The 16,022-nt window shown below is 38.4% G+C and overlaps 1 protein-coding gene across 1 annotated transcript in view; it reads left to right on the top strand.

The window, feature by feature from the left end:
- Positions 1–12,042, top strand: part of ERC1 (ELKS/RAB6-interacting/CAST family member 1) — a 443,495-nt gene extending 431,453 nt beyond the window's left edge. Inside the window, exons 18-19 of the mRNA XM_081083645.1 lie at positions 2,011–2,199; positions 11,375–12,042. Of these exons, the coding sequence (XP_080939771.1) occupies positions 2,011–2,199; positions 11,375–11,395 (210 nt within the window). The 3' untranslated portion in view covers positions 11,396–12,042. The remainder of the gene's footprint in view (positions 1–2,010; positions 2,200–11,374) is intronic.
- The last annotated feature ends 3,980 nt before the right edge of the window (positions 12,043–16,022 follow it).

The raw sequence follows: 16,022 nt of genomic DNA, 5'->3' as shown, positions 1-16,022 counted from the left end.
ACAGGCTATTCATATGGAAAAGCCACTGGAAATAATTTGTTTGGACCCAAAAGCTGGGTGGGGCAGGGCCTCAAGGAATCACCAAGGTAGGGTAAACAGTATAGGCCAGGTTGATGGAGTCTCAGATATGGTGCCTGTTTGCTGGCTCTGTGAGGGGAGGCCTCATCAAAGGAACAATGGCCTCCACCAGCACTTTTCTCTGGGAAAAAGCCACACCCCCAGCTCTCACCTTGATACCAGACACTTCAGGTCCTCCCTGTTAGTCTCTGGTGCCTTTCAAGCTGCTGCCCCAATGCTGGAGCTCAGAGGGAGTGAGTCCAAGTAAGTCCATATGTGGTCCCTTTAAGAGCAGCTCTCTGTTTCCCTCAGCCTCAATTTCCACTGGTTTTCATAGCCAGAAGCTATGGGGACTTTTCCTGGCACTGGAACCGTGGGCTGGGGCGCCTGGTGTGAGGACCTCTGCAGCCGAGATACCCTTCCTGGTTTTTATCCAGCATACATGGGTGTGAGACCAGCGCATTCCACATCTCCCCGCCTCCTACCAATCTCCATGTGGCCTCTTCTTTATTCCCTAGTTGTAGGACTTCTATTCAGACAGATTTCAGGTAATTCTGAATGATGGTTGTTCTGTAGTTTAGTTGCAATATTGATGTGGTGGTGGGAGGATATGAGTACCATGTTTACCTACACCGCCATCTTGACCAGAAGTCATTCAGGTTGTATTCTTGATGGAATACCTAAAGGCTCTTTTATTATTTCTTTTACAGTTTCTCCCAGTATTTTTCAGAGTAAAATGTATATTGATTTTATAATAAAAATTACATAACATTGGTTTAAAACCCTTAGAAAGGAAAGCAGCAGGAGCACTCCTCTGAGGAGGCCAGAGGAAATCAGTGTCACTGTTGAAAGTAATACCAGGCCTTGCTTCTATTGATTTGAAGATTTCTGGGCTCCTTATTCATTAGGTGGGTCAGAGGTGTCCTGTTGCTGACAAATGCCAGCCCAGTGACATGCAGCAGGTGCATACCTCTGCCTTTTAAGCCCTGGGAACATTTTGAGAATCGCCAGCATTTTGGCCACGTTTTGCAGCTTTCACAGCTGCTGTGTATCAAGCAGATGCTGCTTTAACATTTCAGTGCTCTGAGATGTGAGATTGGGCCCAACTGTTCCTAAACCCCAGGCTTTGACCAACTACTAAGTACCTGGCCAGAGTATTGTCATGAGAGCTGTTAAATGAAATTCTGGGGCAGAAGCCATCTGTCATTTAATGGCTTCCAAAGGGAGTCAAAGGGATGGTTATTTATCCAGGGCAAAGGGAATGTAAAAGAGAAAGAGAGAAGGACTGCTGTTCAAGAAAAACATAGAGCCAATGTTACAACTAAGAGAATTTCAGAGTCTTTGGCTACGAGTCAGGTATTTGGTGTTATATAAAGATTTATCAATCATTGTTTAAAAAGAATATCAGATAGGCTCTGTGGAAAGAATGAGGGGAGCTTAAGCCAGGATGAGGAAGGTTGGTAATGAATTCACTCGTCACATCTCTTGGCCAAGGAAAACATGCACCTTCTCCAGAGACAGCATTTTTCGTCCATTCTAGGAGCTGGAGGAACACATGAAGTGTATGTTGCCCAGGCTTTCAGATGAGCAGATTTCACTAACAGCTTTTTGAAACCTACTCATAAATAAGTGGAAGAGAAATTGTGAGGTAACTGGAGTCCTTATCAGCAATGTCATCTCTGTAAAACAAGTCAGGCCTGTGCTTAATCCCCTGCCAAAGTATGGAACTTTTAGTCTTGAATTGATGCACTAAGCCAACATCCCCTACCCATCTCCCAGAATGGGGTGATTGAGTGTGATACTGTAAATGTGCAGGTATGTGAAAATGTTTCTTTTTATAATCCTGAAGATTTCAATAGCGATTTGGTCAGTTTTCTTTGACTTGGGAGGCATAACGATATTTAAGCTCATTTCAGACTGATCTTGACTTTCCTCATTTTTTTTTCCCCTTAGATCATCCAACCTCTCTTAGAACTTGACCAAAATAGAAGCAAATTAAAATTGTATATTGGACACCTGACAGCCCTCTGCCATGACCGAGACCCCCTGATCCTTCATGGGCTCACTCCACCAGCTTCCTATAACTTGGACGATGACCAGGCAACTTGGGAAAATGAGCTGCAGAAGATGACCCAGGAACAGGTCAGTCACTTGAACTTTGATAAGACCCTATCAAAATTCAGCTGCTACTTAGGTTGATGCAATAGGAGTTACCTTAGGGAAGTTGGTGCTCATATTCAAGATTCTTAGCAGTAGTTAGTTCTTCAACAGATATTAGGAATTACTATTTGAAGGAAAAGAACCATTAGATTAATTAGTTTAAGTTACTCCCTCTCTACTACATATTCTGTTTACTGTTGCCTGTAAAATTCTACTAATTCTCTTTTGTCATGTTATGATTTTTTTTTAGTTCAATAAATAAATGAGAAGATAATTCAGGAGATAAAAACAATGAATAAAAGAAACAAAGAGAAAATAGGATAAGGATAGAGATAGAGAGCAGACATGGAAAGTGAACACTTAGAAAAAGAATTAGAACAGTTTTTAAAACATTAATTTAAGTTCCTTTTGTTTCTAAATTGTGTTGTACATTTACTAAACTCTTCATCAGAATTTTGAAGCTGTACACTGTTTTTCAGCCAAATAGTTCCTGTTTGTTAAACATTATTTGTTATTCATAATACAGGAAGGAAAATTGTGTTTAAAACAAAATCCTCCATGGTATGATGTTAAAGGTAGCAGTGACAACTCACAGGTTGAGAAATGCAAACTGGAATCAGAGCTGTGCTTATACTTTCCCATGGTGTGATATTGCCTAATAATAGACATATTTATAACAGCCCAATCAATTATCCACCTTACTTATTTGATGTGAAAAGATAAGCCCTACCTCTCAGATTTAGCATGTTGCTGTAAAAATCTTAATTTCTTCTTGAAAGAGGAATATAGTCAGTAATGTTACAATAACTATGTATGGTGCCAGGTGGTTACTGGAAATTTCAAGGAACACTTTGTATAGTATATGATTATATAACCACTATGCTATGCTATACATCTGAAACTAATACAAAATAATATTGAATGCAAACTATAATTGAAAAATGAAATAAAAAATTCCAACAACTAAATAAATTTGGGCCAAGTCTCACATTTGGGATACTTTTTAAAACTTTATTTTTTAAGTTTCTTTTTGTTCATTTGTTTTTGGGTTTTTTGTTTGTTTTTTTACATCTTTATCGAAAGTATAACATATGTCCCCTTTTACCCCAAATGACCCCTTCTAGTCCACCCTCACCGTCTGCCCCTGGCCCTCACCATCCCACTGTCTGTGCATATGCATACCCTATATGAATACAAGGTCTTTGGTTGATAGCCTCCCACCCACCCACACTCCCCTGCCTTCCCTCTGCAACTCCACAGTCTATTCCATGCATCTGTGTCTCTGGATCTATTTTGTTAATCAGTTTATTTTGTTCATTAGATTCCACATATGTGTGAGATCATGTGATACTTGTCTTTCTCTGACTGGCTTATTTCACTTAGCATAATACTCTCCAGGTCTATCCATGCTGTTGCAAATGGTAAGAGTTCTTTCTTTTTTACAGCTGCATAGTATTCCATTGTGTAAATGTACCACAGCTTTTGTATCCACTCATCTGCTGATGGGCACTTGGGCTGTTTCCAAATCTTATCTATTGTAAATTGTGCTGCTGTGAACATAGGGGTGCACATATTCTTTCTGTTTGGTGTTTGAGGATTCTTAGGCTATATTCCTAGGTGTGGGATCACTGAGTCAAATGGCAGTTCCATTTTTAATTTTTGGGGGGGAGAGGAGGAAAACTCCATACTGTTTTCCACAGTGGCTGCACCAGTCTGCATTCCCATCAACAGTGTATTAGGGTTCCCTTTTCTCCACATCCTCACCAACATTTGTCCTTTGTTAATTTGCTGATGATAGCCATTCTGACAGGTGTGAGGTGATACCTCATTGTCATTTTAATTTGCATCTCTCAGAGTAATGACTTCGAGCATTTTTTCATGTGTCTCCTGGCCTTCTGTATGTCCACTTTGAAGAAGTGTCTATTTAGATCCTTTGCCTATTTTTTAATTGTATTGTTTGTCGTCCTTTTGTTAAGTTGTATGAGTTCCTTATGTAGTTTGAAAATTAACCCTTTATCAGAGGAATCATTGGCAAATATACTCTCCCATCAGTGGACTGTTTTTTTGTGTGTGTGTTTTTCATTTTGTTGATAGTTTATTTTGCTGTGCAGAAACTTTTTATTTTGATGTAGTCCCATTTGTTTATTTTTTCCCTTTGATTCCCTTGCCATAGGAGATGTATCCGCAAACATACTGCTACAAGAGATGTCTGAGATTTTGATGCCTATGGTTTCTTCTAGGATTCTTATGGTTTCACATCTTACATTTAAGTTTTTATCCATTTTGAGTTTTATGTATGTGTATAGTGTAAGTTGGTAGTCTAGTTTCATTTTTTTGCATGTATCCAATTTTCCCAGCACCATTTATTGAAGAGACTGTCTTGATTCCATTGTATGCTCTTGCCTCCTTTGTCAAATATTAATTGATGTAATGGGTTGGGTCAATTTCTAGGGTCTTTGTTCTATTCCGTTAATCTATATGCCTGTTCTTGTGCCAGTACCAGACTGTTTTGATTACAGTGGCTTTGTAGTATAACTTGTTATCTGGTATTGTGATCCCTCCAACTTTGTTCTTTTTTAAAAAATATTTTTATTGATTTCAGAGAGGAAGGAAGAGGGAGAGAGAGAGAGAAACATCAATGATGAGAGAGAATCATTGATTGACTGCCTCCTGCATACCCGCTACTGGGGATCAAGCCCGCACCCCAGGCACGTGCCCTTGACCAGAATCAAACCCGGGACCCTTTAGTCCACAGGCTGATGCTCTATCTACTGAGCCAAACCAGCTAGGGCATGTTCTTCTTTTTCAAGATTGCTATAGCTATTCAGGATCTTTTTTGGTTCCATATAAATTTGTGGAATATTTGTTCTAGATCTGTGAAATATGCCATTGGTAATTTAACAGGGATTGCATTGAATCTATAGATTGCTTTGGTAGTATGGACATTTTAGTGATGTTAATTCTACCAATCCATGAACACGGTATATTCTTCTACTTCTTCATATCTTCCTCTGTCTCTTTTTTCAACATCATGTAGTTTTCAGAGTACGTCTTTTACCTCCTTGGTTAAGTTTATTCCTAGAATCTTACTTTTTATGTTGCTATAGTATATGGGATTGTTTCTTTTAGTTTCTCTTTCTGAGAATTCATTGTTGGTGTGTAAAAATTTCATCGATTTCTGGGTGCTAATTTTGTATCCTGCTACATTGCCCAATTCCTTTATTAAATCTAGTAGTTTTTTGGTGGAGTCTTTAGGGTTCTCCTATTATGTGAATGTTGCTACGTTTCATGTTATCACACGGCTCCCTTAAGCTGTCCTCCTGTTTTTTTCATTGTTTTTTCATTTTGGTTCTGTGATTGAGTGATTTTTTTCTACCCTATCTTCTAATTCACCTACCCGATCCTCGGCTTCCCCTAATCTGCTGTGTATTCCTTTTCACAGCCAGATGTTATGGTAACTGAAGTTATATGGGCACCTTTCTCATTTCTAGTGCTCTGGGCTAGAGAGCCCAGCTTGGGGTTTAGAACCTCCCACAGCTGAGATATTCCTTCATAACTTCAGCTGCTGTCTATGGGAGCCCAGCCAGCCCTTTCGTGCCTCCACACTCCCTACCAGTCTCTATGCGGTCTCCACATTCCATCCTTGATTATCAGGGTTCTTTCCAGCTAGTATTCAGTTGAGTATTCAGGATAGTTTTTCTGTATTTTCGTTATAATTCCAGTTTGGTCCTGGGAGTATGTCAGCATAGTATCCACTTACTCTGCTGCAATTTTGAAAATCCCCTCATTTGAGATACTTTATGGCCAAGGATAGGTAGCTTGTTTTTAAATGTCTTGTATACATAAAAAGAACAGCCATTATTTTATCTTTTATAGACAATATTTTTCCAGTTCACATTACATATTTTTACTTCTTATATAAAGTTAGAAGTTATATGCACTGTATTATATCATTCTGCTTTAAGATTAAAGGGGAGTATGATCCAGAATGATGGAATGAGTAGTCAGAAACTCAGTTCTAAATCTTATAGTACTTCAAATTGAGTGAGTGGTCCTGGAGCAGTGCTTCTCGGAGAGGATAAAGGATATCAGAATCTCCTAAAGAGCTCTCCTTCCTTCTGCATTCCCAACTCCATGGTTCTCATAATCAAGGGGAAGGAGAAAAACACAAGATGAATCCAGGAGTGAGCTCTCAGGCACTGTCAAGAGAGAAATGTGATTAGTAATACAGTTTATACTATCCTACAAGATATAACAAACCAGTAGATCATCAAAAACATGACAATTTCTAGTTCTGAGATCCAAAAGAAATTGTTTTCCAACTTTATTGAGATACAGTTAACATAAACATTGTATATATTTAAGGCTTGTGGCATGTTGACTTGATGTATTTATATATTATAAAATGATTACTACCATAGCATTAGCTACCATTTTCATTCCATTACATAATTACCATTTCTTTTTTATGGTGAGAACATTTAAGATCTACTCTCTTAGCAGCAATCAAATATGTAATACAGTATTTTTAGCTATAATTACAATCCTATACGTTAGATCTTCAGAACTTGTTAATCTTCTAACTAGAAGTTCATACCCTTTGAACAATATCTTTCTATTTCCTCAACACCCCGGCTCCTGGTAACCACAGTGTAGGGTACACTCTGTTTTTCTGAATTAGGCTTTTTTTTTTCTTTTGGATTCCACATGTAAGTCAATATCATACATTATCAGTCTGACTTACTGCACTTAGTATAATGCCCTCAGTGTTCATCCAAGTTGTCACAAAGAACAGGGTTTTATTTTTTCTCATGGCTGAATAATATTCCACTATGCATATCTATACCATATCTTCTTTATCTGTTCATTGACAGACACTTAGGTTGTTTCCATATCTTGGCTATTGTGAATAACGCTAAAATGAGCATGGGAGTGCAGGTATCTTTACCACATCCTGATTTCAGTTTCTTTGGATAAATACCCAGAAGTGGGATTGCTGGATCATATGGTAGTTCTTTTTTAAATTTTTTGAAGAACCTCTATACTGGCTGTACCAATTTACATTCTCGCCAACAATGTACAAGCAAAGGTTCCCTTTTCTCTTCCCCAACACTTGTTATTTTCTTGTCTTCTTGACAATAACCATTCTAACAGGTATGAAAGGTATGAACTAGTATCACATTGTGATTTTGATTTGCATTTCCCTGATGATTAGTGATATCCCATTTTTAATTGGGTTGTTCGTCTCCCTTTTTAGTTTCATGTGGTCCTGTTTATTTATTTTTGTTTTTGTTTTGGTGTCATATCCAGAAATCATCGCCCAGACTGATGTCAAGGAGCTTTTCCTTATGTTTCCCCTAGGGATTTTGCAGTTTGGGGTTTTATGTTTAAGTATTTAATCCATTTTAAGTTCATTTTTGTGTTTGGTGTAAGATTGAGGTCCAATTTCAATTCTTCTACATTCTTTCAATTTTCTCAATATCATTTATTAAAGAAACTATCCTTTCCCCATTGAGTATTTTTGGCTCCTTTTTTAAATATTAGTTGACCATATATGCAGGAGTTTATTTCTGAGCTCTCAATTCTGTTCCATTGGTCTGTGGACCTATTTTTATGTCAGTATCATTGTGTTTTGATTACTGTAGCTTTGCGGTATAGTTTAAAATCAGGAATATGATATCTTAAACTTTGTTCTTTTTTCTCAGGATTGCTTTGGCTACCTGGGGTCTTTTGTAGCTCCATGCAAATTTTAGGATTTTTTTTATTTCTATAAAAAATACCATTGGAATTTTGATAGGAATTGCATTGAATCTATAGATGGTTTGGGGTAATATGGACATTTTAACATTATTCTTCCAATTCATGAACATGGAATACCTTTCCATATGCTTTTATCTTCTTCAGTTTCTTTCACCAAAATTTTTTCAGTGTATAGATCTTTTACCTCCTTGGTTAAATTTATTTCTAAGTACTTTGTTTTTTATGCTATCGTGAATGGGATTGTCTTATTTATATATTTTTCAGATGTTTTGTTATAGTATATAGAGACACAACTGTTTTCTGTATATTGATTTTGTATCGTACAGCTTTACTGAATTCATTGATTAGTTCTAGCAGTTTTTGGTGGAGTCTTCAGGATTTTTTATATATAAGACCATATTATCTGCAAAGACAATTTTACTTTTTCTATTTGGATGCTTTTTATTTCCTTTTCTTGTCTGATTGCTCTGGCTAGGACATCCAGTACTGTTGATAGGAGTGGTAAGGGGGGTACCCTTGTCTTATTCCTGATCTTAGAGGAAAAGCTTTCAACCTTTTATCACTGAGTGCTGGCTGTGGGTGTGTCTTATATGGCCTTTAATGTGTTGCAATAAGGTCCTTCTGTATTGATTTGTTAAGGGCTTTTATCATGAAAGGATATTGTATTTTGTCAGATGCTTTTTCTGTATATCGAAATGATCAAGAAAGAAATTTCTTCCTTGTGGATCCTTATCAAGAATCAAATTATAAGCAACATCTTCAACATCCTTCTATTATAAACAACAATAACTTCCATAAGCCTATTTTTTTCTTTAACATCTCAACAATATCATAATACCAAAATTTATTTCAATAAAAACCATTTTATAGGCGACCCTAAATATTGCTACCCAAGTACTCAGATAGCTAATGTGTTATTTCATATAAGTAATAAATTTCAACTCTTTGGACAGTATTTAGGCAATATGCCCTAAATATTAGTAATCTTATAAAAAAGTTTTATATGTTAAGTAGGCTTAAGGATTTAGTCCTGACAAATATTAGAATGTAGGTATTTGTTCCTCTTAAATACAGTCTACCAGTCAACCAGTCTACCCCCTCCCCCTTTATCATGGCTGAAGAATCAGCTGGCATGGTCAGTGGGCTGGGACCAAGACTTCAGCTGATGTAACCAAAATGACCAGCAGAACACAGGCTAAGGATTTGGTCAGCAAAGCTTGAATATTTGGTCTAGAGCTGAATCCAAGGATTGGAGCCTATATATTTGGTGGGACCAAGGATTCTGCCAGCACAATTGATGTGTTTAATGGGTAGGGCCCAAGGATGCAACCCACATCACCAACATTTTTGGCATGGCCAAGGCTGAAGATTCAGCTGGTGTGGTGGAATTAGTAGGCCAGGACCAAGATGGCAGCACACATGGTTGGGAGATTGGTTACATATAAAAAGATTGAGCAAATGAGTAAATATATTGAGAATAATGGGGGCCAGATTTGTCACTATAGGAGAAGGGAGTAATAAATATAGAAAGGTAAAAGAAAAAAAAAGTAAAGGCAAACCCTGTGATGTTGGATTGTTGTTGGAAATATTAATATGGGTTCATGGTTGCTAATAGATTGATAGATTGATTATTGATTGATTGGTCAATGTACTGATTTAGATTTCTCTCTGTGTGTATGTGTGTGTTCATCTACACATATATATACACACATATATTTTCTAGCCTTATCTGCTGAGAGGACCTAGAAGCAATAATATACACCTGTAACAAGGAGCTCAGTTAAGCACCCAAATCTTAATTTCTAAATGCCTTTTTCCACCAAAAAGAATCAGGGCTCCAGGAGACATGACTAAGTCCAGGGTTGTGTGGCAAAGTTCAACATAAATCCAAAACATTTTATTATACCAGAAAGTAAGAAAGTGTTCCAAGAATATTGAGAGTATGTCAGAAGGACACAGAGGTTCCTAATGACAAAATCTTGAAGATTTGAGCAGCAAAATACATAATGATAGTAACAGATTATAACTCATTGAAATAAAATAGAAATATGTGAATCTATGCTGGTATGAAAAAGTGAATTAATAAACAAGTGAATGGGAGGAAAGGAAATAGTAGAATGCCAGCCAGTAAATGGAGAAGGAATGATGGAATTAGAGAATCATTATTTGACATCCATCATAGTAATCACTGACTTGGGCAAGAATCATCAATGAGTATGAAAAACAGTGGGTAAAAGTTTTTGAGGAACAGTATATTTCCAATCTGAAAGTCTCTTCACAAAAAAATTATTTAGCACAAAATTATTTTAGTTAATTTACATTGGAAAAACCTGGAAATACCGTCTAAACCAAGTGACTAATGTTAACACCATCTAAACCAGTAGTTACCAACATAGGGCACATGCCCCTCAGGGGGGCAATTTGATTTTTAATGAGGGCAATTCGAGAATGAGCTATTTACAGTGAATTTTTTGCATTTCTTATGGTTCTAGGGGCCTCATATATAGTGTATAAATATATAGGGACATATTCTGCATTTTGGTTCTCTGTTGTATGTTTTGAAACTTTATTTGCTATTTTTTCATATCACTTCATATTATTATTTTTTTAATAATTTCTTAGTGATTTCTTCCTCAGTACTTTAACTGTCCTTTTTTTCTTTTATTTTTCTCTTTCATGGATGCCATGAATAGATGATAGATAGATAGATGCCATACATACAGACACCTATTTCTGTTTATCAAGAGAGAAATGAATGTTAAGGCAAAGTTAGTAAAATGTTAGCAATTTGGGTGAAGGCTATGAGAATTTTTTGTATTATTCTTGCAACTTTTCTATAAGTTTGAACTTTGAAAATAAGTTTAAAAGTTATTAAAATTTATATCAGTAATCTAAGGTTCAGATTTTCATCCTCTTATGAAAAAGGAGATGCTTAAGAATATTGAGAGAATACTTACCAAAATTCATCAAGTTGTACATTTAAAGATTTGTGCATTTTGCTGTATGTCAGTGATAATTTAATTTAAAACAAAAACAGAAAAAAAATCATACCCCACTACCAGTCTCCTTTTAAACTTTCTGAAGCAGTTTGACTGATGGGCAGATTCTGCTAAAAATGGAATTTCTCCCTAGAGTACAAATCCTTTTTTTCCGCCATGAATGCCAGCCTCCCATCAGGGGCCGGCACACTGGAATGAACTTGTATCAGCCAGCCTGCTCTGTGGGTCATGCAGCTTTGGATTCCAGCTCCCTTTCCCAGCACTCAGTCCCATTTTTAATTTTCAGGGAAGTATTGTTCCAAAACTTGGCCCAGACTATGTCCTCTCCTTGGATTCCTTCCATTTGTTTTCTCAATTTTGATCAATCACTCTTTGGCTTGTACCCCTCTCTTTTCAAGATGGTGAACTGGAGGGTGTGAATGCTGGGGAAGTACTGGGCACAGAACCTGAAAGTCATCTCCTGCACTCAGGGAATGCATCAATCATGAGTCACAACATGACATTCCATTCTTCTCTCTTGAATGCATTTGTACAGAGTGTTGTACCACACAAGTGAGCCAAGTGGACTTATGAGCTGTTGGGGGGCAAGGGATAAGGGGAACAGGGAGAGAAAATAAGACAGAAAGAAAAAAGAAGAATGGTTCTTTGTGGAGCAACAAACTTTGTTCTGGTTCCCAGCCTGAATGTTTCTGATCTGGTTTTCTTCTTTTTGTAATGTTTGAACTTGTTTCCTCAGCTCCAATGTTGAACTCTTGTCAAAAAATACTAAGAGCAGCAGAGTGTGAGATGCTGAGAGAGGCAAGACCAGCAATCCAGCAGAAAAAACTGCAGAGCCATGGAGATAAATGTGTCTGTATCAGGCCTGGGCTTGAGAGAGAGGGAGAGTGTTTTAACAAATTTATAAGAAAAACCCTATGGAGTAACCACATTTTTTTCTCTCTCCTCTCTACTCTCACCCAGTCTGGCACTTTCTCCTTCCTCTGAAAGCTGCCATTAACCTTTTTATGCAAAGAGCAGAATATCTTGCCAGTTGATTGTTGAAAATCTGGCAGAGAAAAGCTTGTTCAAAAAAAAAAGAAGAAGAAGAAGATACGGAGGAGCTGGGCAGACACCACAAGAAGGAACAGGACTGACAAAGTGCTCAGTTGGGCCTAGGACACAAAGCTGCTACCTTCCTTCTTGATAAAATCCCCTAAAGCTAAATTGGATAAAGGAAGAGGAAATAAGGATGATGAAAATGGAGGAGATAAGGAACTCTTTCACATAGTTCACATACACAGTATTAAGCATTAATTGCAATTAACTCCCAATGAGAGAACAGCCTGTGGTGTATAAATGAAAGGATACACTTAAATAGGGGCAAAACTACATGCTCTGTGCTACATGTAGAATACTCCTGTTTGTGGAGAGAGAGAAGGGGTATCAGGAGACTAGCTAGACCAAACCTTCTTTGATATGAAAGATCCTCCCACCATTTCCTTCCTTAACTTATCTCAGAGAAGTAGCATTCTGCTGTTTCTGTTTTGTCCGCAGGTCTTTCCCTCCACTTCTTGACCAGGGCAGCCCTTGGTCCTCATTACTGGTATCTACCCCCTACTTGCTGGGACTAAATAAAATTGAACATAAAACACCTATTCTGAATTCAGGTCTCATGTGTCCTTGGCTTTGCAGCAATGGTTGCAAGAACTGTTTTTTAGTCTAGTTTTTATTAGGTTGGTCTTGCACTGGACTCTTTAGAGTTCTAAAATATGAATATGAAATATTTTTTTAATTACAGAGCTTTGCAGATCTCAATTTTTTTTTTTTTTTTTTTTTTTGCTGCCCTTTGTATGTTTCCTTTGTGTTTAAAGTACTCCCACGGGAGAAGACAGTTGGCACTCCTGATTCCCTAGAGCTCCTGCAGGAGCAGTTAATTACCATCTTAATTTTAATGAGTCTTGACAATTACTGCGATTCAGTACATTAAACATGGGTCTGTCCTCTCCAGTGTCAACTTCCAGAGATAATCCTTCCCCAACTAAGCAAAGAAGAAAATTAATTCTTATGAATGCCAAAAAACATGACCGGAGTAGGAACTGCAAACTTAAAGCCAGTGGAGCTCATAAACTTTAGAACTGACAGTATTCCAGTCTAGTCAGAGCATTTGAAATAAGTTATCCTTAGCTATTTAATTCTTTACAAAGGTTTAGTGAGACAGTCTAGAAATAGAAGTAACTTAAGTTTTTTATAGGCAGGATCTACTATGGTGCATGCTGGGGGCTCGCAACCATGTTTCTGACCAGCACCCCTGAAGAACACCGAGAAATCCTAATAGTGGCTGTAGTAATTCTCAAGGGAAACCTGTGTAAACTTAAAAAAGCAAAAGGTATGGGAGCCACACCCCTCTCCCCATGGGGCATGACTTTCCAGGTGTGAAATAAAAAAGGTATCCTAAAATATAAGCAGCCTTCAGTTTACATACACAAAGAGAGAACCACTCTTCCCACCGGACTCCCCTGTGCCTCATAACTTAAAGCCCTGCTTGCCCCAAGAGTGCGGGGAGATACTGCCACCACTTCCCTTCCTGAATTGTTCCCTAGTCCAAAGGGTCCCTGCTACTTGATGACCCAGCCCTCCACAGCAGCCCCTGGCTGCTATTCTAACTATTGTTGCTTTTAGTTATCCCGAGACTCTAAGAGGTTCTCCTGCACACCTGTCATAGGAACATCCTGCTGAGGGGCCACTGCCGTAGAAATGAGGCGTCTCCTGACCCCTCCCGGCCTCTGTAGGAGAGATGGAACCAGGACACACAGGAGAAGTGAAGAGGTACTAGTATTTCTGATGTTAGAACTCAGAAGCATCTTCTAGTAGATAAGATGTTATAAATGGTGGTAAGTTCTATGACAATATTATATTCACTTTCAGAGCTGCCATAACAAACTACCACAGGCTGGCTGGCTTAACAACAGACATTTATTTTCTTACAGTTCTGAAAGCCAGGAGTCCAAGATCAAGGTTTCTCTTGAGTTCTCTTCCTTGGCTTGCAGATGGCCACCTTCTCACTATGTCCTCACGTGGCCTCTCCTTCTTACACATGCATCCCTGGTGTCTCTGTTGTGCCCACATTTCCTCTTCTATACAAGGACATCGGTTAGATTGGAATAGAACCCACTCAATAGCCTCATCATAACTTAATCATCTCTTTAAATCATCTCTCCAAACAGTCACATTCCATAGTTATGGGGGTTAGCACATCAACATGAGTTGGGGGAAGGGGCATGATTCAACCAATAACTAACATTATGGATGAATAGTCTCATGGGGCCTACTTGGGAACCTAACTACTACTTAGGTGATTGTTTCAAGGTTTCTAACAACTGACTTCCAAACTCTGGAAATGGCATTCCAATTAGATCCTAAGCCGCACAGATTAAAAGGTGGGGGATGAGGAACAACTGCAGAATCTGATACTCACACCCACTAATTCCAGCTTACTCCCTAGGGGAGACGTGGGGCCTGCTGGTGACTTCAGTCCCAAATATATAAAACGAACTTAGTAACTAGACCTTTCTTAAAAGTGGTTAGTGATTGAATGAAATCAGGAATTTCCTGGCGAAAAGATTGTGGTGTTCTACACCATATAAATGCTATCTTACGGCTTTGTCTACCACTTTATACAAAAGACCACCTAAGCACAAAGAAAATGCCCTACCCAGCATATGCTGTCCTGATGAAGGGAGCCTTTCATTTTGACACTGCAGATAACAGGCAGGTCTTGCTGTAAATTGCAGTGATGCTGAGTAGCTCTGAAGATCAGGTTTGATTGATGGCATTTTTCATGGGGTTCTTGTTAAAGATAAATAAGAGTTTTAATGTTATCAGACTAAAAAAAATAATCTTTTTCTAATGTAAACCCTAAGCTAAACTTCAGGCACTAACATTTTATTGCCAGCTTAACAAACAGCATGATGTGGTAGTGGTGTAAAAGGAGTATGAGATATTTGCTAAAGCTCCTGCCTAAATGCCTGAATTTCACTGGTTCACTTTATTCCTTTGAATCAAGCATTTCGTTAAGGCACTGCCCTTTATAGTGTGAGTACAGCACATTGTCACTGTCACCTTAGTATGCCTAGGGAACCTGAACACTAGAATAAGACCAGTGAGTGACTGGGGGGTGTGGAGTGCGGGTGGTGGAGGGTGGGGAGGGCGCGAGAGGGGAGGGGAGAAGAAGAGTTCAAAAAAGAACAAAACTGCCCTTTAAAACCCAGTTTAATCTGCTCCTCAGTGTCCTGGGCCTGGTGAGTGCCCTCAGAGCTCTCTGACTCTCAGTTGTTTGGCACCTTTAAAGTCTATGGGAAATCACATCAACTTATGTAAGTCTTTTAAACCTAAACCTGAGTCAATAAATATTTATTCCTAAAGGTAACTTTACCACAGAGAGTGTCAGGATGCAACCAACAGGAGGGTAGGACATCATGGAAGAGGTACAGTGCTGAGTTTTCTCCGGCATCCTGAGGTGAGACCCCGAGAAGGGGCATGGAGAAGCCAGGAAAGCTGAAAGCTCCATCTAGAAATAGCCTGCTGGTGCTCAGCTGGCAGTCACTGCTTGAATGTTATTTAATCAGGAATGAGCTCTATTTATTCAAAGATTATTAAACCTGAAAAGAATTTAGAGATCATCTAGTCTGAGCTGAGGCCAGAGCGCTGAAATGACTTGCCCAAAATGATAAAGCCAAGTGGCAGAATTGAGACTGGACATTCCATTTCCGACCCTATCCTACTACTTCACCTTGCAGATGCCTCGGAAGAAAATCCTAGTAGCCTGGCAGAGGAAGCTCGAGTAATAACTGTTGTCCTGCAGAAGTGTTATACCAGCGGTTGTCAACCTGTGGGTCGCGACCTCTTTGGGGGTCGAACGACCCTTTCACAGGGGTCGCCTAAGACCATCGGAAAACACATATATAATTACATATTGTTTTTGTGATTAATAACTATGCTTTAATTATGTTCAATTTGTAACAATGAAAATACATCCTGCATACCAGATATTTACATTACGATTCATAA

This window comes from Myotis nattereri, assembly GCF_964212035.1.
Source record: "Myotis nattereri genome assembly, chromosome: 2".
Lineage (NCBI taxonomy): Eukaryota > Metazoa > Chordata > Mammalia > Chiroptera > Vespertilionidae > Myotis > Myotis nattereri.
This window is presented reverse-complemented; position numbering and strand designations above follow the sequence as displayed.